This window comes from Rhineura floridana, chromosome 6, assembly GCF_030035675.1.
Source record: "Rhineura floridana isolate rRhiFlo1 chromosome 6, rRhiFlo1.hap2, whole genome shotgun sequence".
NCBI classification, from domain to species: Eukaryota; Metazoa; Chordata; class Lepidosauria; order Squamata; family Rhineuridae; genus Rhineura; species Rhineura floridana.
The window spans coordinates 151,639,132-151,663,244 of record NC_084485.1 but is presented as its reverse complement, the minus strand read 5'-3'; the positions used below and the strand labels follow the sequence as shown (position 1 = coordinate 151,663,244).

The window sequence follows — 24,113 nt, the reverse complement described above, 5'->3', positions numbered from 1 at the left end:
CAGATATGCCAAGCATAAAAAAATATAATGCATTTAGAAGTCATTAATGAGAAATAAGCTGCGGAGCTACCGGCGCGGTGTGTTCCTAGCTATCTGCCATCTTCCAAACCTTATTAGTAAAGACTAATAAGTATTACAGCTAGTTCAGCATGAAAAATGGAAATGGACTGCCTTCAAGTCGATCCCAACTTATGGTGACCCTATGAATAGGGATTTCATGGTAAGCAGTATTCATTTTTTTTTTTTTCAATAATTTTTATTCAGATTTTCATAAAACATACAAGACAAAATCATAAAACATTCAAAGACAAAAAACAAAATCAAAAATAGTTAAACAAAAAGAAAAAAAGAAAAAAAAAAAAAACAAAAATAAAAAATAAAGAGTAAAATATTGACTTCCCATTTGTCAAAGATCAAATCAGTTATAAGTCTATAATATATAGCAATCCTGTCTCTTAAGTCATATTATAAAATCACTTTCCTCCAGTAGTTATCTTACTTAATCATCAAATCTCATAAACATTACTTTATTCTTTCCACAAAAAGTCAAAGAGAGGTTTCAATTCTTTAAGAAATATATCTATCAATTTTTTTTTTCCAGATAAGCATATCGATTAATCCATCTCATTACTAATTATGATAATCTTATTGTCATAACCATAGTCAAAATAAACATTTCAATTAATCCATCACATCAGAATCTGTTAGGTTCAGTAATTTCAGTAGCCATTGTTCTATTATCTCTATTAGTTCCATTTTCCATCTTCCATCTTCAGTAGTCTTGTTAAGTCCAGTAATTTCAATATCCAATCTTCCATTATCAGTATTCCATAATAATCTTGCTGTCAAAGCCATAGTCATATAATAAGAGTCTGATGGGAATTACCTCTATCCCAAATATTTTCTTGCCATCCATTCTGAATAAGTTGCTGAAATACTGCTGTAAAATCATATCTCTGTTCTTTTTTTCAAAATACACTGGGTCATCTCTTAAAAGTTTTTCCATTGTCACATGGCTGCAGTTAATTCCATAGATTTTCTCTATATTGGGCTCCATCACATCATTCCAGTCCAGAAGATAATCCATGCCATTGATAACTTTATCTCTAGAATCTTCATTAATTTCTTCAGAGATAACATTGAGTTCCAAACAATAGATTTTATTTCTAAAGTCCATAGACTCCAAATCTTGTTCCTGTTCCACGTTTGTTCCAATCTCCGGGATCTCCTCTCTCACAGGGACCCCTATTCCAGTCTCCAGGGTCTCCTCTCTCACAGGGACCCCTGTTCCAATCTCCGGGGTCTCCTCTCTCACAGGGACCCCTTCCAGGGTCACCTCTCTCACAGGGACCCTTATATCTTTAATCTCCTGCTTCATTTTACTCAATTCAATTTTCGTTATCTCAATCTCATCCATTATTCTCTGAAACATAGTTATTTCCAGATTCTCAGCCACTTTCTTAATTGCCATTTTAAAAGAAAAATATAGGAAAACCACTTCTTATTTCAGCAACAATTGGGTTAATACTCCAAACTTGGTGACATCACAGTATAAACAGAGCAGACAGCCTTATCTCTCCAATAGTTAAGTAAACAAAATGCAGTTCCCAGGATCGAAGCAATTAATGGCAATCGTCAAGAAACAGATTCGTCAAAATAAAATAGACCAAAAAGAGAGTAGTCTCAAAACAGTATAATATTTTTCAAAATAAAAATCTGGAATAGAAATCCCTCTTCTGTGTGTATCTTTAGAATGCAAATCCAGGACAGCTTTTTGCAACAAAAACAGAGATAAGCTATTAATTAGTGCGTAGCAGAGAGAAGTTACGGCTCCCCAGTGAGATGTCAAAAACCGATCAATCTGGCAAATCTCTTTTAAACAGCAACAATTTAAGTCAAGTAAAAGAAAAATATAGAAAGAAGGGTGCTTGCCTGTTAGTGCGTTCTCTCTTAGAAGATAAGATGAACGTTCGCTTTAACAGATAGAGCTTGCTGTTGAAAATCCGTCCCACCTTCGTCGGCTGGACCTCGTCCCATAAATTAATGAGATCTGGTCGTCCCAACAAAAATAGGCTTTGAGGTTAATCTCTTCGTTTCTCCCTACCCGGGAGAAGTTTAATCAGTCAAAAAAAAAAGAAAAAACTGACTGATATATCTGAATAAGCTTCTTTTGAGGCAGGAGCCCGTCTCAAAAGCAGGCACAGGCTAAGTCACCCTTCCCGGAAGTCATGGTAAGCAGTATTCAGAGGGGGTTTACCATTGCCTTCCTCTGAGGCTAGTCCTCCCCAACTGGCAAGGACATGCTCAGCTTGTCACAGCTGCACATGTCAGCCCCTTCCTTTTCCGCAGCTGCCAGCTGGGGGGCAACTGGGCTGCTTGGGACTATGCAACTTGTCCACAGCTGCATAGGTGGCAGGGCACGTAACCTCTGAGCCACTCACTGTCCCACTATGTCACCAGTAGGGATGGGGTTTGCTGCCTAGTTCCAATCCACTTGTAGTCTGCCGTTTGTTTCCAATTCACCCTTTTTTTGTTCCTGCTTGCTTTTGCACTTGCGGATTTGAGCTGCTTTTTTTATTCGCAAAAAAAAATTACAAAATTTTCACAAAAATGCTTATGAAAATGATTATGGTGTTCCATATGTTTTTTTCCTATTTACATATCAGTTAGGCAGATACAGTAACGCCCCACTTGTCTGTGCCCCACTTTTCAGCGCTCAGCTAATACAGCTGCGCCAGTGGGGCGATCAGCTGTAGAGTGGGAAACTCCAGCCACTGCGCTCCAGCTGACAGGGATCAGCTGTAGCTCGTGATCAGCTGTAGTGTGGGGAGCTCGTGCGCTCCAGTTGATCGCTGTCAGCTGGAGTGCAGAGGCTGGAGCTCCCTGCACTACAGCTGATTGCTGTCAGCTGGAGCGCAGTGGCTGGAGTGCTACAGCTGAGTAGGGCCCCACTTTCCAGCGGATTTTGCTTTTCAGCAGGGGCCTGGAACGGAACCTGCTGTATGAGTGGGGCCCTACTGTAATCGCCTTTGAGTCTGTCTCTTGCCTCAGGCTAACTGTTGTGCTGCTTAATTCCCTCCCTTTCGCTCTTAAAAGGTGGCCAGAGGAAGAGTGGAATGGTAGCCTATAGGATTCCTGAACTGGTAAGCACTGCAGCCTAGAGGATTCCCTCTGATGATGACAAAGTGGGTGTGCACGCTTATGTCATATAACAATGGGATGGGCGATGCCAGTGGCAGACACACACACACCATGCACTTCAGTACAAATAAGCATCATTATCCCCCCTCCAGCAGCAGCACTCTGGGGCTTATTTTTATAACTTAGAAGCCAAGGCCAAACCAATTTGCTTGCTGAGTAGTACCTCCTGTTGCCTTCAAAGAGTTGTGTCCACTGCATTGCAGTAAAACCTAAGTATTTTCATAATTGGCATAATGGGCAGACCTGACCAATTCATAAGAAGCAGTCAATTTTTTCATGCATGCGTGTAAAATAGCATTGTAGTAAGTCAGTACAATCCACACACTCTGCAACAAAGATTATTTAAGGTCCCAGCCTACACAGAACACCCAAGCAGAGTGTCTGCAGTGCTGTTTGCGGTATCTGTGAAGTTGTCACTAAGGAGAAAAGTTATGTAGTCTTTCATAGATGAAAACATTGCATTGCACTGAAACATCATTGGGTAAAACTACAGTTTGTTCTGCAATTTATTTTGACACTGAATAATGACTGAAATGATTACTTAACCTAAACATCATTTAAGGAACAGAAGAATTAGAGAACAGGCAGAATCAGACTAAGAAAAAACAACAACATTAATGTTAATGGCCATTTCTGAGAATCAACAAAACAAATAGAAAATTGGTGGGAGGTTAATGGATGTTAACGGCAATCTTTATCACCTAGACAGCTGCTTAGAATGCATCAACTTAGAAGAAATCCAATTACGAAGATAATTATGTACAATTGGGGGGAAATTGGGGAAAACAACCATGCCAATGACAGCCACAGCCTGCCGCAAGAAATCAGTGCCAGTTTGAAAAGACAGTGGACTGTCAGACTGAGTCTAAATCTGGTATTAAATTTGATTTTGCAGATATTCTCCCCCATCCCTAGTTACTAGCAGCACTTGGGATGTTATGGAAGGACTCAGTGAGCTAATGCAAGAGCAGACATTTTGCTGTACCACTTCAGGTTTGCTGTTGAGGTGTTACTTCAGTATATCTGAAACTGAAAATTAGTTTTTAAAAAACCCTATGGACATCTGTAGATTTTTAAAAACACAAATGCCATCAAAATGTAAAATGCTCATGAACGCTAAACTGTTAGTTGCCTTGGGCCAAATGATGAGGTATAAACTTTAAAGTACATAAATGTTTAATAATTGCATATCGCCTAAAATCATGAGATTAAATTAATTAGAATAACTTCTTACAAGCACATATCCATACAGTGGGTCCCCTCTCCCATTAAACAGAAAAAAGAGGCTCTGACATGCTAATTCAAGCATCTAATCACAGGAAGCCACAACGAAACTGGACAGAAATATGCATCACCCACAGATCTCCTGTAAGTGGCTAGCCACCACAATGTGGAGAATGTCACACATCAGGCAGCTTCTCTTCCCACCCCTCAGTACAGCTAACTTTTTTTTGTTTTATGCTAAAGCACACAGAGTGAGAGAACCTCCTATGCAAATTATTCCCAAGTCTTTGAGATATACTGCCCTCTTTTAAGCACATTTCTACAATCATGAGGGCTAGAACCTTTTAAAAAAAATTAAACACAGAGTTCGATGAAAATGCAAAGTGCCACATGATGCTACATGAAAACCCCACCAGCCAAATGTCTCATTGTTTCTAAATTTTGTTTTTCTACTCTGTCATTATTTTTTCTTCCAAATTAATTCTAACTAATTCTTACCATCTTCCAAGCAATTCTCCCCAAGAATACAAGATCTTTTCCGTGCAATCCTTTGATACATCACCAGTGCCACTTGAGAGTTCATTATCGCTTTCTGCAAGGGGAAAAACCAACACACGTATTTATTAATGTCACTGTCACAAGACATTCCAATTCCATTCCACACTTCTTATGGCTATGTAAACAAAATTAGTGCAAGATGGAAAACAAATCACTTTATTAAATAGTGAGGAATTTAATCACCCACATGAGGTGCTTCCAGGCACTAATTTTTAGTGCATAGTTGTCTAGTCTTTTTCTCTCAGCTTTTTTTTTTAAAAAATCCTGCTTTTCTCCAAACATGGAACCAAATCAGCTCACAACTGATTACAGTAGGGCCCAGCTTCTCGGCGCCCCACTTTTTGGCGTTCTGCTAATACGGCACCAGCGGGGTGATCAGCTGGAGGGTGGGCTGGAGCTCCCCACGCTCCAACTGATCTCGCCAGAGGAGGGGAAGATCAGCTGTCATGCGCTACAGCTGATCTTCTCCTCTCCTGGCGTGATCAGACTCCCCCGCTAGAACTGATCATGCTGGAGGAGGGGAAGATCAGCTGTAGCATGCTCCAGCTGATCTCCTCCTCCTTGGGGGTGGTCAGACTCCTCCGCTTGAGCTGATCGCGCCGGAGGAGGGGAAGATCTGATCTTCTCCTCCTCTGGTGCGATCAGCGGGTTAGGTTCCAGACCCCCGCACTACAGTTGATCCACTTTTTGGTGGTTTTTGCTTTCTGGCGGGGGTCTGGAACCTAACCTGCCGTATGAGTGGGGCCCTGCTGTAAAATAAAAACAGAAAACTGCAACATAAAGCCACTAAAATCCAAACTATGAAGTACACAATATAAAATCCCAATATCTCACCAGCATTCCACCTGCAATACTAGGAAGATCCAATTCTTTCCCACCTAGGCCACATTGTTCTCTCAGAATGTGGCACTGCAGACATCAAAGTACTTGCTAGATCAGATATGGGGGACCTCTGGCCCGCAAACCAAATTTTGCCCACCATGCCTCTCCATTTGGCCTGCTAGGCTGTTTTGGCCAAGCCACAGCCACCTGGGGGCAGATAAGAGCAGAGCTGGGCTGAAATGGGCTTTGCACGGTGCTTTCCAAACACCTGACCACAAGCTGATTGTTCTGCACTTCAGAAACACTGCACAAAGTGCTTTGGAAGCTCAGTACTTGGCACTTGGGAAACAATGAACAAAGAGCTTGCAAAGTGCTTTGCACAGTGCTTCCTAAGTGATTGTCAGGCATTTGGGAATACTGTACACAGGAATGAGCAAACCCTATCTTCACCCACAGACCAACATTGACAGGTGTCAGTTACCTGTTGTCACTATGATGTCAGATGATTGACAAGTAAGTGGTCCCTACCTACCTATCAAAGTTCGCTTGCAGGGGTGGGAAAGATAAAGATCTGGCCCACCAGGAAAAAGATTCCCTATCCCAGTACATTTCCCAAGGGTGGGAAATCTTTTAGGCTCTGCAGGCCAGATCTTTAACTGCCCCTACCCTGTGGGGCCAGCTTTGACAGGTGAGCAGGACAACCCACATCATAACATCATTATGACATCAGATGATTGACTGGTGGCTCATCCTGCCCACTTGTCAACTCTCTTGTGCAGCAGTTCCCAAGCACCTAACATTCCCCAAAACAGATTTTGGGGGGCATGGAGGGAGGAAAAGGGGAGATCGCTCTGTTGCACAAGGAGAAATCCTTGCACTAACAGAATGATCTGTTTAGCACTACATTGAATTCAGCCCATGGCAATTCATCACCAAGTGAATTTACCGATTACTGTTTATCAGTAGTAATTACACATCTCTCCTATTTGAGGCGCATCCCTGCAAGCATAATTAGGAAGATAAATATATAATGTGATGAAATATAATGTGAATACAGACTGTACAGGTATTATCAAAGGTCATTTTACTCTTACCCTCTTCAGCTTCATCCTCTTGCAGAGATATTTGGTCTACACCACTTGATGGACTGACTGTTTCTTCCTCTCTTTCAGAATCTCGGTGCAGACTCAAGACTTCATAAATCATATCTTCAGCATTTGAGTGACTTTTTCCTTCACACTAAATATGATAGAAAATGCATTTCAGACTATACAGCTCTTTTTGTTAACTTTTGCTTACTGTAATCTTTCCTTTCGTTGTTCTATTTTTGTGTGTTCTTTTCAGTGTGGAAAAATCATTAAAGTAAAGCACAGAGAAAATTATTGTTTTATGTTTTTTTACTCTATTAATATTGCAGGGTCTTTAGAACTCTGTATGACAAGAATATAAAAAGAACTGAAAACACAGGATGTTAAAGCAATCTAGAAGAATAATAGGTACCCACAATGTACGTAGACACACAGAAACATAGGAAGGTTCCTTATACTGAGTCAGAGCATTGCTTCATCTAGCTCAGTATTGTCTACACTGACTGGCAGCAGCTCTCCAGGGTTTCAGGCAGGGAACTCTCCCAGTCCTACCTGGAGATGCCAGGTCTTGATCCTGGGACCTTTGGAGTTCAAAGCAGACTATGCTCTACCCCTGAGCTATAGCCCTTCACCAGTATGACCATCAGCACGGATGACCCAATTTCCCCAGGAGCACATGACATGGCTTGTTATTCTTTAAAGCTTTCAGCTGGCTTTAAAGTTATCCAAGGTGGCTAACATAATAAAACATATCATAAAAACAGCCAATCATAATCACATGCATCCTGTATACTCAATTAAAATATAAAGAGAATATTAAATACACTTTTAAAAGCAGCAGTAGTTAATCAATATTAGGACCAATTACCCATTATGGAGATGCCATATGGAAAGTCCAGAGAATGTCCATAGGAATAAAGTTCCTGCCTCTTCAACTCAGATTTTTTAAAAAAACATTCATATACCACCAATCCATGTAAGACAACAAGGTGGTACACAGGGGGGCATGGTTGGCCATTGGGCAAAATGGCGGTTTAGAGCCAAATCTCCTGAAGCCACGGGGACATTTTTGCACTTAATGTCCTGTCATCGCTGAGCACACTGACCACAAATAATCTCTGGGTAGGTGATGCCATGGGCCATGCAATGAGCTTGATCTAAAGTCCCTAAACCATTTGATCTCTGCTATAAGTGACAGTTCAGCCACACCTTCTGAAGATGAAGGCAAAATTGACATGGCTTGGGGAGGCCAGAAAACACCTAAGGGCAGGAAACTGATGAATGCACTGTCAGATGACACTGAATCAGATGAATATATTTCTAAAATAAGGAAAGCACTCGTAGCTGAGTGGGCATCAGCACTGCAACCTATAGAAAGGAAAATTGAAATGCTTTCTGCCCAGATTAAAGACATCTTGAAAACAGCTAATGCAACCATGAACCTAGGCCTTGGGCACAGTGAGAAGTTAGAACGGCTTAAAATGGCGACTAAAGAGCTGAAGTTACGTGTAGCAGAGCAGGAGGATCGGACTCACAGATACAATATTCATCTGAGGGGAGTCCCAGAGAAAGAGGAGGGGGCCGATATGCATGCATTTCTTGTGAACTGGTTAAACACTTTGAATCTGGATATTGTTCTTACTGCAGATGATATAGAAAGAGCACATAGAGCACTTGGCGCTCGTGCTAGACCGGATGGCCCTCCAAGGGACATCATAGTGAAATTTGAAAGATTAAAAGTAAAAGAAAAAATCCATAAACCCTTGCACAACCACCATGTAATAAAATACAACAATGCCATAGTTGACGTATATCAAGACCTGAGCCCTGACACATTACAACGAAGGAAGCTGCTGAAACCTTACATGGGAGCACTCCAAGAAGCAAGAATTCGCTATAGGTGGGGGTTCCCATTCAAGCTAATAGTACTGCACAATGGGAAATATCTTACAGCTAGCACAAAACGTCAGGCAGAACAACTTTTGCAAGATCTCCACTTAAACCCCATACATGAGCAACTCAGAGAGGAATGCAGTCCTGCTAGCAATGAGAAAGACAGGCAATGGGAGTGTAAAAAAAACACAAAAAAGATAAGAGGAACAAGAAAATTAATCTTACAGGTCTCAGGCCGGAAAGCGATCACAGCAGACACTCCACCCCAAACACAGACAACAATGAGGACTGAACTTTAAAATCTTGATTGCCCTACCCAGATTTAAATCTCCAATTTTATGACAGGACTATATTTTAGAATTCTAAATGGCCACTCAGTCATTATCAAACCCACCCCCTGTGGCGGGAGAGGACCTATCATTGTATATGGTCCCTGCTAACTCCCCTGATCACAAGCAGTACAAGGTATTTCTCAGCAAAACCTCATGGCACCTCACAACCATGCAGGTGGCACCGCTTGTTAGTTTTGTTGTTTTACTATTTTGCTTATTATATGAAGTTACTCAGAGTACAATTACCTAGGATCTTGCACCAGAACAAACCATGGAACATTCTGCCCACAACCTCAACACTCCCTTCTCAACGACACAGTCACTAGATAAACACAGAATACTCTCCTTAAATGTCAACAGCCTTGGCACAGCCATCAAATGGCAGCACTTAAGCATGACTCTCCTCATTTGATTTGTTTGCAAGAGACCCATCAAAGCAAAAACCAAAAAGGCTAACTCCTTAAAGGAACCTGGATAGGAAAAGGAATTTGTGCCAAAGGAACGTCAAAGGCCAGAAGGACAGTGATACTGATAGCAAAACAAAATGCCCTCTGATAGTTTCTGACTCACTCATGGACCCAAATGGATGTTACATCATTGTTAATGGCACGCTAGACGGCAAAAACACAACTGTGTGTTCACTCTATACACCTAACACTGGACAGCTAACATTTCTTCGAGAAACTCTTCACATTATTTCCGATTTCGCCCATGGAGACATAATTATCGGAGGTGACATTAACTGCTGCCTGAATGATATGTTGGACAGAAGCGGTCATCAATATAGCTCATCTACAGATGGTTCCAACATTATGTCCTTAACCACCCAGTGCAATCTGACAGACACCTGGAGAGTACTTCACCTGCTGGAAAGGGAATATAAGTTCTACTAAAACAGATTTAAGATGCACTCCAGGCTCAATCACTTTTTTATCTCTAAAGGTTTTGGGGGGAAACTCTTGAAAGCTGACATGGGGTAAAATCAGTGTCAGATCATGCTCCAGTCTTGATGGAGCTATCCAGGTTATTCCCACCCGGAGGGGCATTCTCCTGGAAATTCAATTCCAATCTGCTCTCTCAAGAGCTTACAGTCATTAAAATGAAGGAGGTATTAACTCAATATTTCAATTATTAACTCAATAATTGGGATGTTGACATACGTATCATTTGGGACACTATGAAAGCCTTCACTAGGGACACTGTATCAAAGAAGCTAGCTTTCTTGAGAGCCAAAAGCGGTCAATTCCATTTTAGAGGATATTGTAGTGTTAGATTTAGAATTTAAGAGAACAGGAGACAGAACTATTGGTTAAACTCTCCACAATAAGCAAAGGGAACAGCAGTCCCTTGAAACGGATAAGGCCTACATGGCAATGGCGCACATCCACAAGCATGATTATGAATTTGGCAACAAGGGGTCCAAATTGTTAGCTAATGCCCTTAAAAAACAGCCCTCAAGACACCTAATTTCTGGCATTAAGGACAGATTGAGGCCCATAGTTTTAGAGCACAAATGCATAAATGAAGAATTTATGGCTTTTTACTCAAATCTGTACTCATCTGACTCCCCTGAAGAACAACACATTACTTCTTTCCTTTATCAATTTCTGCCAAAACTTCTCTCTCCTGAGCATCAGGAGTATCTGAACCAAAGAATATCAGAGAAAGGTGAGCAGGACCATAAATACTTTTTTAAATGGCAAGTCCCCGGGGAAGGATGGGTTCACTAGCAATTTTTACAAAGAGTTTAGGTCTGAACTCACTCCATGGCTCACTGAGCTTTTTAACACCATCCTGTTGGGAAACGATATCCCTGATTCATGGGAAAAATCAAAGATTGTGGTACTTTTGAAGCCAGATAGGGACCCCCAGCAGGTAGGCTCTTATTGTCCTGTTGCACTTATTAACCAAAATGTCAAAATACTGTCCTCTATGATAGTTAAGTGCATGAACAGGTTTATAGGGCATTATATAAGCCCAGACCAAACAGGGTTCATACCCAAATGAAATATTGCTGACCCCATTTGCAGAACCTTGAATGTCATACAAATAATAAAAAAACCCACAAACTCTCGGCAGCCTTAGTCTCGCTGGATACCTTCAAGGCATTCGACAGAGTGGATTGGGGGTTCCTCAAAACACTATTGGAGAAACTGATTTCCAAAATTCATTTTTTGCATCTAATAAACCAGTTATACTCAGAGCCATCAGCAGTGATTTGTACAAATGGCATGGAATCTTCCCACATAAAACTCTGCAGAGGGATGAAGCATGGATGCCCCTTATCTCCATTGTTATTTGCTCTTGTTATTGAAACCCTTGCTATAGCAATTTGGAGTAACCCGGAGATAGGAGGCATCCAAGCTGGAGGCTCAGAGCACAAAAATCTTTTTGCAGATGATGTACTCCTAATGCTTAACCATCCCCACAGGGCGATTCATGGCTGTCGTGACTCTCGTGTCGTGACTCTCTCTGTTCATGACTGTCGTGGCTGTATAATTTGAGTAGTAAGTGTTAAAACAGTGATAGTATACAGGATGCAATGTGATTTCTCCCACCTCCTTTTATGATTAACAACCTCCGATATCATACACACGCAAACGTATTGGTCAGGTTGTCTTTTGCCATCCCCTGTCACCTAGCAGCAGCCATTCCATCAGGCTGCAGAGCAAGAGGAGATAAGGGAAGAAAGGTTATTCTATCACTTCTAGTGAAAGACCAGTTGCTTCTGGTACTCCCTCATCTGTCACCTAGCACCTACCTAAACTGGGTCCCAGCTGGGCATTACAAAAACATTTTGCCACCCTGGGCTCCTACTGGGAGGAGATTGGGTGGGTGTAATAAACAAATAAAATTTAAACAACTTTTTATTAATTTTCATTTCTTTAAACAATAAGACAAAAAAATATAACAATAACAGAGGAGTCATGATCACTCCAGTAATGCATTACAATATTGATCCATCAAGAAAGAGTCTTTCCAAATATGGTCATGAGTCAATAGGGAAGGGGCAGAAATTGATTCAGTTCATGTTTACAGTCGAATTTATAAAATCTGCACTTTCCTAAACAATATGAGAACTGAAACACAGCCTTTCTTCAAAATTCACACTTGCCCAAATTTTCTGGTCCAGTTCTCCAACCAATGTTTACAGAAATGTATATATTAGGGGGAATGTGCATAAAAATGAATATGTTAGTGAAAACAACAACCAAAAATGCATTATATTAGGAGAAATTACTTGCAAAAAATGTGTACATTAGTCAGAATCTGCATGCAAAAATGTGTTCAGGAGGAGAAATTTGCACTAAAATGCAGGAGAATTTTCTTGAGGATTTTTCTTAAAAAAACCCAAAATTGACAGATCTTTCCATCCCTATGAGTCAAATGAGGCCAAAGCCTGTGTTCAAATTTTATGTAGCATATAAAGCATGTATAAAAATAAACCAGTTTTCATAAAATTTTATAAATGCATGTTGAATCCTCTCTCTTAATTGCCAAGTCAGTCCTTCCATGAGAACAAGCTGCCACATTTCTTCATGCCAGTCTTTCATCAAGTCAATGTCCAGGAATCTCAAATATTGGTAACAGTCAGTTTTAAGGCTGTTAGTAGGAAGGAATCAAGCCCTTATGCATCAAAGATACGGCTGAATAGCTGAGTACTAATACCAAGTCTAGTTTAAGGTTAATCACTTCCTTTGGGATTTATCTAATCCTCTCTGAAGATCTTTAACCAAAAGGCATTTAATTTAGGTCACAGACACCATAGATGGAAATAAGATCCTATGAGGCAGTTACGCCAGCAATTATTGTCAACCGATTTAGTGATTTTACTTAACAAGCATGGGGTTATATACCAGCAATGGAAAATATTCAAAAAGTTTTCTTTACCCTGGTAGACATTGTTTTAAAGGATGCAGAGTTCCATAATTCCCCCAAATCATCTGGAGGAATCTCTTCTCTCAGGTCATACTCCCATAAATGTTTTAAGCCCTCGTAAAAGCCAGACATTCACATTACAAGAATACAATAAATAGCAGACATAATACCCTTATCCGAAACATTATATTGTGCTATTAATCCTTCAAATGCAGGTGGCAGCCTCATGGCTTGAGCTCTAATCTGACACACCGCAATAACATGAAGGATATGATGCAATTGCATAAAGTTATATGGAACATTTTTTAAAGCATCTTGGGGCAGAAAACCAGTTAATGGTTTTGTGTCTTTAAAAAAGTCTCTAATAATGTATAGTGAGGCCCATTCCCAACCAGCAAATTGCCAGACCCAAAGTGATAAAAGAAAGGGTGAGGTGATATTGGTACCAGAGGGGAGGTTGAGGGTGCCAATAGCTTTAAATTTCCATACCTTAAGATCACTCAACTTTAAGAGCCAGTAATTTTGTTAAGAATTTGAGGCTGTTTAACCAGGAATGGAATGCCTCAAAGTATTTACATCTCCCTCAAATTCCATTGTTAACCATGGAGTGAGAGGGTTGCCTTGAATAATATTTTTAAACAGAGAGAGAGAAGCAACATTATGCCAACTCAAATTATGCCAGCCAACATTGCACGTTTTCTCCTTTGTCCATAGGGGGAGCACCTGGATGAAGTAGAGTAGCCTCGGCAAAAGCATCATTTTTGCAAAGGCTACCCTACCAAACCAGGATAGGTGAGTTTGTGACCAACCTTTTGTTTTTACTTTAAGTCCAGATATTAGAGGCTTATAATTTAACTGTTCTATTTTTGCTAAGTTTTTTGGGATAAGATCTTCAAGGTAACAAAAATGAGATACACATATCTTTCAATTTTTGGATCTCAAGCTGGGTTGCCAGGAAATACACATTAGTTCAAACTTCTGGTAATTTATATGAAAACCTGAGACCTTGCCATATTGATCAAATTCTTTCATCAATTCCTTAACAGAGTAAATGGGACATAAAGGCCACATACTCAGTGAACCTATTCGGCAAACGTTAGCATTATTTTTCACCGATATCATCAGTGGCTCCATGGCCAGGGCAAAAAACATGAGGGATTATGACACAAAGTCCTGGAAGAGGCATTTCCAATGCTTCAGGCTCCATGGGGGAATAAGCTCAAAACCGAGCCACAAATGTGGATCCAACATGCTGAGTGCTGCTACTCACACTGTACTGAGGAAAGACTGAAGGTTGCAGGCCAAGTCATCAGACTTCAAAAAGCCTGCCAATTACCTGTATAGCCACAGACAGCTGTTTCTCTATGCCCACTTTTTCACTTCTCAGTAGTGTTGTGGGCTTTTTGACTGATCCAAAAAATTGCTGCCTTGCTCGCTGCTGGAACTCCAAGGCTTGACTTAGAAACCATGGGTAAGCTTTTAACATATTCATTCTTTTCTCTTTTCTATGAGTATGTGTTAAGACATCTGGATATCTAGATTGCATTATTGACTTATATGGAATAATATGTTGAATACCTCAATAGTTTAAATGATGTAAGATACTGTGTAACAGTCTTTAACATTGTACTGTATTACTGAATAATTCTGATTTACTGGCTACAGCCAGAGTCTTAGCTATTAGCTACCACGCTAAGTGCAAGGTGCTTTTGGTGTACAAAGGCCTATGCAGCTTGGGACCAGGATACATGAAAGACCGTCTTACCCCTATATGCCCAGTTGATCACTGCACTCTGCAGGTGAGGGTCTCCTGCAGATACCATATTATCAGGAGGTCCGTTCTGCACAAGATAGGAAACGGACCTTTAGTGTAGTGGCACCTACCCTTTGGAATTCCCTCCTCTTAAATATTAGACGTGCGCCATCTGTTATCTTTTCAGCGCCTAGTGAAGATCTTCCTCTTTCAACAAGCCTACTAGATAGAGACCTTATCCCAGTCTGCATCTGTGTGGGAATTGCTTTCTAATATTTTTTTAAAGCTTTTTGTAAAAGATGCTTTCAAAGCTTTTTTTAAAAAAAAGATGTTTTTAAAGATGTTTTGCTTTAATATGTTTTTAAGGACGTTTGTTTTAATATATTTTAAAGTCTGTTTTTATGATGTTTTAGAGCGTTTTTAATGCTTTTGTTTGCCGCCCTGGGCTCGTACTGGGAGGAAGGGTGGGATATAAATCTAATAATATAAATAAATAAATAAATAAATGTAGGACTTGTATATCTATATAGCGTACTATGTAATCAATAAAAAGTATAAAATTCTTCCTCTGTGTAACTCTCATTATTTTTCCTGACACACCCTCAGTCCTAAGAAAGTCTTAGGTGGGGTTTCCACTTTGGCTTGTTCAAACTGCTGTTAGAGACTGCACAAGCTTAGGTGAGCATGTCACCTGACATACAAGGACTCTGAATGGCCACAAGGCTAAAGGGAAAGCATAAGAACCCTCAATCCTGTTTGTACAAGAAAGAGATGGTTCAAGGCCATTCATTGTGCACCGGGGCTCCAGCTGGGCAGTGAATAATCATTTTGAATTGTCCTGTTAAGGTATTTTTTACCTTTATTTATTAAAAAGAAAAAAAAGCATTACCTGTTTCAATTTCATGTAGAACGTTTCTGTGAAAGTTTTTCTGCTGAAATACCAGAAGCGCTCATTGGGAGGATAGACACGTACAAGTGTCTCTAGCAGAAAACGAACTGGCTCTACCACTTCTGTGACCACCATATCTACCGCTACAGTCATGTACACACGCGTATCTGTAGCACAAAACAGCAAGTTCAAGTTCACATAAAATAATAGAGGATTAAATATTATAGCACGAAAGCAACATTTTTTTCCATCTTGTTTCCTATTTGCTGACAGTCTTCTCTTGTCTAAGCTATAAGTTGAAATGATTTCATACCTCCACCCACTCACTTGGTATCCCCATTTCTCTGGAACTCTCCACACCTTCACTTTTTGCAAATGTTTAAATAGCATCTGAAAACCTACTTCTCTCAAGTTTTTAACCTCTGATCTTTCTCTTCTTCTCCTTCCTCTTTCCTTTGGGTCTCCTCCCTTTCTCATCCATACCTCTGTTTAATCTGTAATGTCAGCCCTTTGTGTCCCCATTAATTCACCCTTGTCCATATGACTCTCCCTGCCAACCGCTGCCCTCCTCAATTTTCTCGTAACTAAATCCAGAGTTTCCTTATGCAGCAATAAGCCAAATAGTTCTGGGCAGGGAAATTCTAGATTTAGTCAGGAGAAAATTGGGGAAGGCAGTGGATGGCAGGGAACGTCGTATGTGTGAGGGTGAATTGACGGAGATACAAGGAGCTGACATTACAGATTAAACAGAGATATGGATGATTCCTATTTTCTTACTTTTCTTATTGGAACCCATGCACACAGGTTTTATTCCTTTTAACCAACTTGCAGTACACTTAGGGCGGCATACACACCATTCATTTAAAGCACACCCCTCCTCCCCCAAGAATGCAGGGTACTATAGTTTATCCTTCACAGAGCTACAACTCCCAGTACCCTTAACAAACTACAGTTCCCAGGATTCTTGGAGGGGAAGGTGCTTTACACGTAAGTTGTGTATGCAGCCCTAGTGCTGAAGTGATTTGTTCCATTATCCAGTCTGGTCTATGAAGACTCAGGAGGCTGTACTACTTCTTCAATTCACTTGCATTCCAGAAATTATATGAAGTACCAAGTTTACAAGTAGCATTTAAAAGCATAATTACCTTTAGAAGTTTCTTCATTTAGGACTAAAAAAGTAGGTGTGTTAGGATTCCAAATCCCAGTAATAATGTAAGCTTTTCCATCAGAGCTTTTCCCCATGGACTCCTAGGAACACAACCATTACATTTATAAAGATTAACCCTCACTTATCAATTGTACACCTGGACAGCTCTCTGACAAGTGTATTCATTTTAATAATTATTATTCCCAATTAGTGCAGGAGATTAGCACTAAACAGAGCCAAAATGTTGCACTTCTGGTCTCCAGCTGCATATTTCACATGGAAATTGTATGCATATGAAAGTTTACAGATCCAAGGCAACATGTGAAGTCTGTGAAAATAATTACATCAATGACGAGATCTGTCTAGCAAATACATCAAAATACACCAAAACTTCAGAAAAATATCCCAAAGTAGATGGTTCTTCTTACCATGAAGATGTAAATATGCACATATAAATAGTTCCACTGTCTTGCCTGCTACTGCTGGGTTGTAAATGATTCACTCCCAGGTGATTTTCAAATTTCTGTAAGTCTACATTCAACTTCCATGCAAAATATGTAGCCAGTAGCCAGAAATACATTTCTGAATACAGAAATATTCCTGCACCAAGTAGCCCTGATAGTGATAGCTGGAACAGAGCATTAGATACAACGATACATTTTACAAGGTAATGGTAGGGGATACTGACAAAAGCCTCAATCCTAAAATTTAGACAGTTGTGGGCATAGTTGATAAACCATTCATATTTATTTTGATATATATAGTACAAATCAGCCCAAAGCACTGCATAAAATTAATATGGGAAAATTTAGAGCATTTTGAACATTTCAAGGAGCCACTCCATATCCAACAGTACCTATATAATATATATGATATAATTAAACTCTCTGAAGAACTAAGTCAGAAAAGTAAATATTTTAGGAAGTTGACAAATGAACCTTTGTAGAGGAGTGCAGTCAAATTGAAAGAGGTCTTAAAACATATGTACACTTTTCTAGGGTCATTTGGGGAGAGGGGGAAATCTGCAAGCCTGCAGCAGAAGCACTGTTGATAGCACTGACTGGCTCTTGCTTACAATATTTTCACACACAAATACACATATACCTGAGCTGTTTTATAAACATTGGCAGGGTTTTAAAAAAAAATTAAATTAGGTGATGGATGAATAGAGAAATGAACACACATTAATGCAGCGCTTTAAACATTCACACATGCACACACAGGCAAGCAGCACAATATGAAGAATGAAGAGGGGGCAAGACTGATGGTTGAACCAGAGCTCAATTCACTAGCATGTATGTCAATTGTTAAAATTGTGAAGCCAGAAAGAAACCAGGTTCACAACACAGCTAAAGATCCCCTCAGAGTCCTTTTTTGCAATATTGATCTTTGCCTTTAGAGTCTTTACACAGTTCCTTTCCAGCAAAAGGGCCTTCTCATTTACCTTCATTCTCCTGGAATAAATTTATACTCTAAACTGCAAATGCACAGTTCACTCCAAAGAATAGCACAAAAGTTACTTGTAAATAATCTCAGCCAACCATGAACAGATCTGCTAAGGGGATAAGGGAAAATTATTCTACGCTGGTATATGAATCAAGCTAAAGATCTTTCCTACCAGCAGTCCTGCTTCCAGGAAAGCAACCCTACAGTGCTGCCTTCTAGGATATCACGTGGAAAATCATGGGAAGGTGAGCCTCTGAAGGACTCAGTTTCATGCAATAAAATATGCAAGTAGAGAACCAATCAAAGATTCTACACAGGATGTGCACTGAACTACACAACCATTACTGAGACGTATCCTAGGAAACACACCAATTAAGAAGGAAGAGAATTTCAAATTCCACTCTGTTTTTAGTCCTTACGTCAAAGACACATTTTCACAAAGAAGCAAACATTTTCATTTCTGACTCCAAGAGAGGCTATTTAACATTCAAGTGGATTTTGCAAGAGCACATCCTGGACAACTTGACACAGCGCTTATTTATAAAGAAAGACCAACTGTATCCCCTCAGTCTCTACTAGCTATATATTCATATATACCTAGACCCAGTGCCTACAGGAAGAAGGGGACTACCATCGCCCAGGGAAGAGGGAGAGACATCTGCTGCGGCTGTCTGCCTGCCTGCCTGCCTGCTTGCTTGCTTGCTGCTGCTTGGCTACCACCACCGCCCTCTCCCTGTTGGACCTCTGCTCTGCAGGTGTCATGCCTTGCAGGACCAGGCCCCCAGGTACTCAGCCAGCTGTTGCTAATATCATCCACCTGTCCCTTCCCTGGAGGGAATACATAAGGTGGCTGGCTGAGGTGGCTCCTGGTTTGCAGATTGCCTGGCTTTATGTGAGACTTGCAGGTCTTATGTGCCTGGGAGAGAGGACTCACAGCCAAGTAGGGAGACTTGAGGGGCCCCCAATTAGTGTAGTGACGGGTAGAGGGAGATACGGCATTGTGAAGAGGACTTGCCAGGTAAGGGGAATGCGGCCCAGGCAGTTAACAACTGTGCCTTGTTCGGGTCCTCCCCACACCCACAGGTTTGTTGGTTGCCCTATCGGCCAGCTCTCAGACCCCCGGATGCTGCTGCTAAACGTCAGATCAGTGCATAATAAGATCTCCCTCATTCATGATTTAATTGTGGATGAGGCAACTGATCTGACATGCATAACCGAAACCTGGATGGGTGAGCAGGGGGGAGTCAGTCTCTCCCAGCTATGTCTGCCAGGGTACTTGGTTCACCATCAGGGTAGACCTGAGGGTCGGGGAGGGGGGGTTGCTGTGGTCTATAGGAGCTCCATCTCCCTCTGCAAGCACCCTGTCCCTGTGACTACTGGTCTGGAGTGTTTGCACCTTGTATTGGGTCAGAGGGACAGACTGGGGATTCTGTTGGTGTACCGTCCACCCTACTGCCCAACGGACTCCCTAGCTGAGCTGACGGAGATGGTCTCGGGTGTACTGTTGAGATCCCCCAGATGGTTGGTTATGGGGGATGTCAACATCCATGCCGAGGCCACCTTATCCGGGGCGGCTCAGGATTTCATGGTTTCCATGACAACCATGGGACTGTCCCAACATGCCATTGGCCCAACACGTGTAGCAGGGCATACTCTAGACTTGGTTTTTGCAACTGGACAGGGAGATGGTGATCTGAATGTGGGGGGCCTTACATCAGTCCCTCTGTCATGGACAGATCACTGCTTGCTGAAGTTTAGACTTACAGCGGCTTTTCCCCTCTGCACGGGTGAGGGACCTATTAAGTTGCTCTGCCCCCAGAGACTAATGGATCCAGATGGTTTCCAAAGGGCTCTGGGGAGTTTTCCGGCTGATAGGGCTGGCACTCATGTCGAAACCCTGGTTGAAGTGTGGAATAAAGAAATGACCCGGGTGGTTGACATGATTGCTCCTGAGCGCCCTCTCCTGTGTAGAGCTCGTATGGCTCCATAGTATACCCCAGAGCTGAGAGCGATGAAACAATATAGGAGACAGCTTGCATGCAGATGGAGATGAACTTCTGGTGGATGCAATTACACACTGGTAAGTGCCTATGGTAAACTGTATTTAGGGGCAGTGAGGGCAGCAAAAAAAACAATAGTTTGCTGCCACTATCAAATCATCAATTTGCTACCCAGCGGAACTCTTCAGAATTGTCTGGGGACTATTACACATTGGTCCCAAGGACATGGTAGAACCATCTCAGGCCCGCTGTAATGAATTTGCTAGGCACTTCCAGGATAAAATCTTTAGCATCCGCCAGGACTCCAGTGTTATAGCAGATGAAGCTCAGGTCTCGGCTGTGAGCCGGGCAGCACTGTACCAACCTCATCTGTATCCCAATCATCTGCTTCCGTCGGTGGTACATGCCTTGGTCTCCTCTCGCTTAGACTACTGTAATGTGCTCTACGTGGGGATATCCTTGAAAACGGTCCGGAAATTGCAACTGGTACAGAATGCGGCGGTGCGCCTGATCAAAGGCAGCCGCCGGCAGGATCACATAACTCCAGTGTTAAAAGAACTACACTGGCTACCAGTGGCTTGCCGGGCCCAGTTCAAGGTGTTGGTTTTGACCTTTAAATCCCTATACGGTCTGGGCCAGTCTCTCTGAAGAAGCGCCTCAGCATCATCAGTTATGCCGCCTAACAAAATCAGCCTCAGAAAGCCTTCTCTCTATCCCATCAGTGAAAACAGCCAGATTGGTGAGGACTAGAGAGAGGGCTCTTTCAATTGTGGCCCCCACCCTGTGGAACTCCCTCCCTAATGATCTCCGCCTTGCCCCCTCTATAATGAGTTTCCACCGGGCAGGCCTTTGGGGAGGATTAGATTTTATTATTATTATTGGTGTAGATTTTAATGTTTACTAGATTGCTATGTTATTAGATGTGTAGATAGATTTTATTATTGGCTCAGATTCTAATGTTTATTGCACGGATATGCTAATTTGTACATCGCCCAGAGTGGCTGGAGAACCAGCCAGATGGGCAACTAAGAAATTTAATAAATAAATAAATAAAACGGTGTATCCAGAGCACAGCCTTGTCCCAATTTCTTGGATGAGTTTCAGTTGGTGCAGCTTGAGGACGTTGACAAGGTGCTTAGACAAGTTTGTGCAACCACTTCTGTGCTGGATCCTTGCCCTTCTTGGCTAATAAAAGCTGGCAGGGATGGAACAGCCGGCTGGGCCAGGGAAGTGATTAATGTCTCTCTGCGAGAGGAGGTGGTCCCTGGCTGCCTGAAAGAGGCGGTAGTGAGACCACTCCTGAAGAGACTCTCCTTGGACCCAGAAAATCTTAATAATTATAGGCTGGTAGCAAATGTTCCATTCCTGGGCAAGCTCCTTGAACGAGAGGTGGCAGGCCACCTCCAGACACTCTTGGATGAGACTGATTATCTGGATCCATTTCAGTCGGGTTTCAGGCCTGGTTTTGGCACGGAAACAGCCTTGGTCGCCCTGTATGATGACCTCTGTCAGGAGAGAGACAGGGGGAGTGTGACTCTGTTGATTCTCCTTGATCTCTCAGTGGCTTTCGATACCAACCACCAAGGTATCCTTCTGGGAAGACTGGATGAGTTGGGAGTGGAAGGGACTGCATGGCGGTGGTTCTGCTCCTACTTGGCAGGTCGGCACCAGAAGGTGGTGCTTGGGGAACATTGCTTGGCACCCTGGACTCTCCAGTATGGGGTTCCACAGGGGTCAGTTCTGTTCCTCATACTGTTCAACATCTACATGAAACCGTTGGGTGCGGTTATCCGGAGCTTGGGAGTGCGTTGCCATCAGTATGCTGATGACACGCAGCTCTATTTCCCCTTTTCATCTTTTTCAGATGAGGCTGTCAATGTGCTGAACCAGTGCCTGGCTGTGAAAATTGACTGGATGAGGGCTAATAAACTGAGGCTCAATCCACACAAGACTGAGATGCTGTTAGTGTTGGTCAGTGAAGCATGCTGTGAGACTCACAGACAGGGTTTTTAGCAGAGAGAGTGAAACCTGAAGTAGAAGGGTTAAGCTGTAAGAACAGAGTGCCAGACTGCCAAGGTCAGCAGCTGGCTGGGAAGCGTGATAAGGTGGGAGACTTGCAAAATCTCAGTGTGGGGGAAGAGCTGTCTGTGAAGAGAACTGTGTCTAATGTCTTTGCCTAGTAAAGACTCTTACAAGAAACTTGCCTGGCCTGTCTTATTCCTGTTCTAAACGCTCTTGGATTCCATCCTTGTATGATCTATACACGCACACACGCAACAGGGGTTATGGGCCCAGCTTATCATACATGGTAGCGGGTTCGAGAGCTGTTGACGTGACGTTGTTGCTGAGAGAAACAAAGTGCAAGTAAGAGTGGGCAACATGGCTGTAAACCTGTCATCTGGGATGCCGATGGAGAGACTGAATGCTGTAAACTACTCCAGCTGGAAATGGAGAATGAGAGCAGTTCTGATTAAAGAAGATTTGAATGATGTTGTAGAAAAAACCCCTCCGCCAGCTCCTTCAGCAGCGTGGTTGAAGAAAGATGAGAAAGCGAAGGCTTTTATTACTCTGGGGCTGTCTGATTCTCAACTGTTGCTGGTGAGTAATGAGCCGACAGCTAATCAGATGTGGGAGAAGCTAAGAGCCGCTCATGTGCAACAAACTGCAGGGAGCAGGCTGTGTTTAGCACGGAAACTTTATCAGATGCGTTTTACAGATGAAGTGACTATGACAGAGCATCTGGCTGAATTTCGTAGATTAAATGCTGAGCTGCAAGATAGAGGAGTGCAGCATAGTGACATTCAGATGGTCTATATCCTGTTATCTTCATTTGATCAAAAATGGGACGTGCTGGTATCGAGTCTGGAAACTTTACCCGACGGAAATCTGAATTTGGACTTTGTAGAACAGAAACTTCAACAAGAGTGGAATAGAACACAAGAGAATAAGAAAACAGAGTTAACAGAGGCTGTGGCTGTACAACAACAACAATATCAAAGAAGCAGGCAAGAGACTAAAATATGTTACTTTTGTGGGTCCCGTGGACATATACAGAGACATTGTTTAAAGAAGAGAAATAACAGGGACTTTGGAAGTCAGAGAACAAGCGTGAACTTTGTTACTAAAGAGGACAATAAACTCATTAACACTAAGTGGCTTCTCGACAGCGGAGCGTCTAATTGCCTAATCACAGACTCTAGTTTATTTTACACTTCAAAGCCGACGCAGGAGAAGCTTTATCTGGCTGACGGATCGACTCAGGACGCGATTGCAACAGGCACTCTGAAGTTGGGTAATATGGGAACTATATTGACAGATGTATTATTGGTTTCTGGTTTAAAATATAACATTCTATCAGTGAGAAAATTGGCTCAAATAGGTTGTAAAGTTACATTTGAAGGGGATAGATGTTTTGTGAGAAAAGATGGTGAAATATGCATGCAAGGGAAATTACAGAACCAAATGTTCATGGTTGAGTGCAATCTTGATAAACCCACGTGTGCCTGGATAGGAGTTAATAAAAATAAACATGATAATTGTTTCCATGAATGGCACAGAAAACTGGCACACGCACATTTCGAAAAGATACAAAACACCCCAAAACATAGTCAAGATTTGAAGTTAACACATTGTGAGCATGTGGATGAGTGTGAGGTATGCTATAAAACAAAAATGACTGTGACTCCTGTAAATAAGAGCTGTGAAAGCACGACCACTGAACCCTATCAGCTCATATATGTGGATTTGGCTGGACCTTTCCAGTGCTCAAAAGGTGGAGCAAGGTTTTATTTAGTGATTGTGGATGATTTCTCCAGATTTACACATGTGTTCTTATTGAAAAAGAAAAGTGAAGCAGAAGAGAAATTAAAGGCATTTATACA

At 41.8% G+C, this 24,113-nt stretch overlaps 1 protein-coding gene across 19 annotated transcripts in view; it reads right to left on the bottom strand.

Moving 5' to 3' along the window:
• The window catches only part of RABGAP1L (RAB GTPase activating protein 1 like), a 371,757-nt gene that overhangs the window by 257,310 nt on the left and 90,334 nt on the right, over positions 1 to 24,113 (bottom strand). For all 19 annotated transcript variants that reach the window (XM_061634135.1, XM_061634138.1, XM_061634125.1 and 16 more), the window contains 4 exons: positions 16,785 to 16,887; positions 15,640 to 15,806; positions 6,900 to 7,044; positions 4,924 to 5,017 (listed from right to left, as the gene is read on the bottom strand). In XM_061634135.1, coding sequence (XP_061490119.1) covers positions 4,924 to 5,017; positions 6,900 to 7,044; positions 15,640 to 15,806; positions 16,785 to 16,887 — 509 coding nt within the window. The remainder of the gene's footprint in view (positions 1 to 4,923; positions 5,018 to 6,899; positions 7,045 to 15,639; positions 15,807 to 16,784; positions 16,888 to 24,113) is intronic.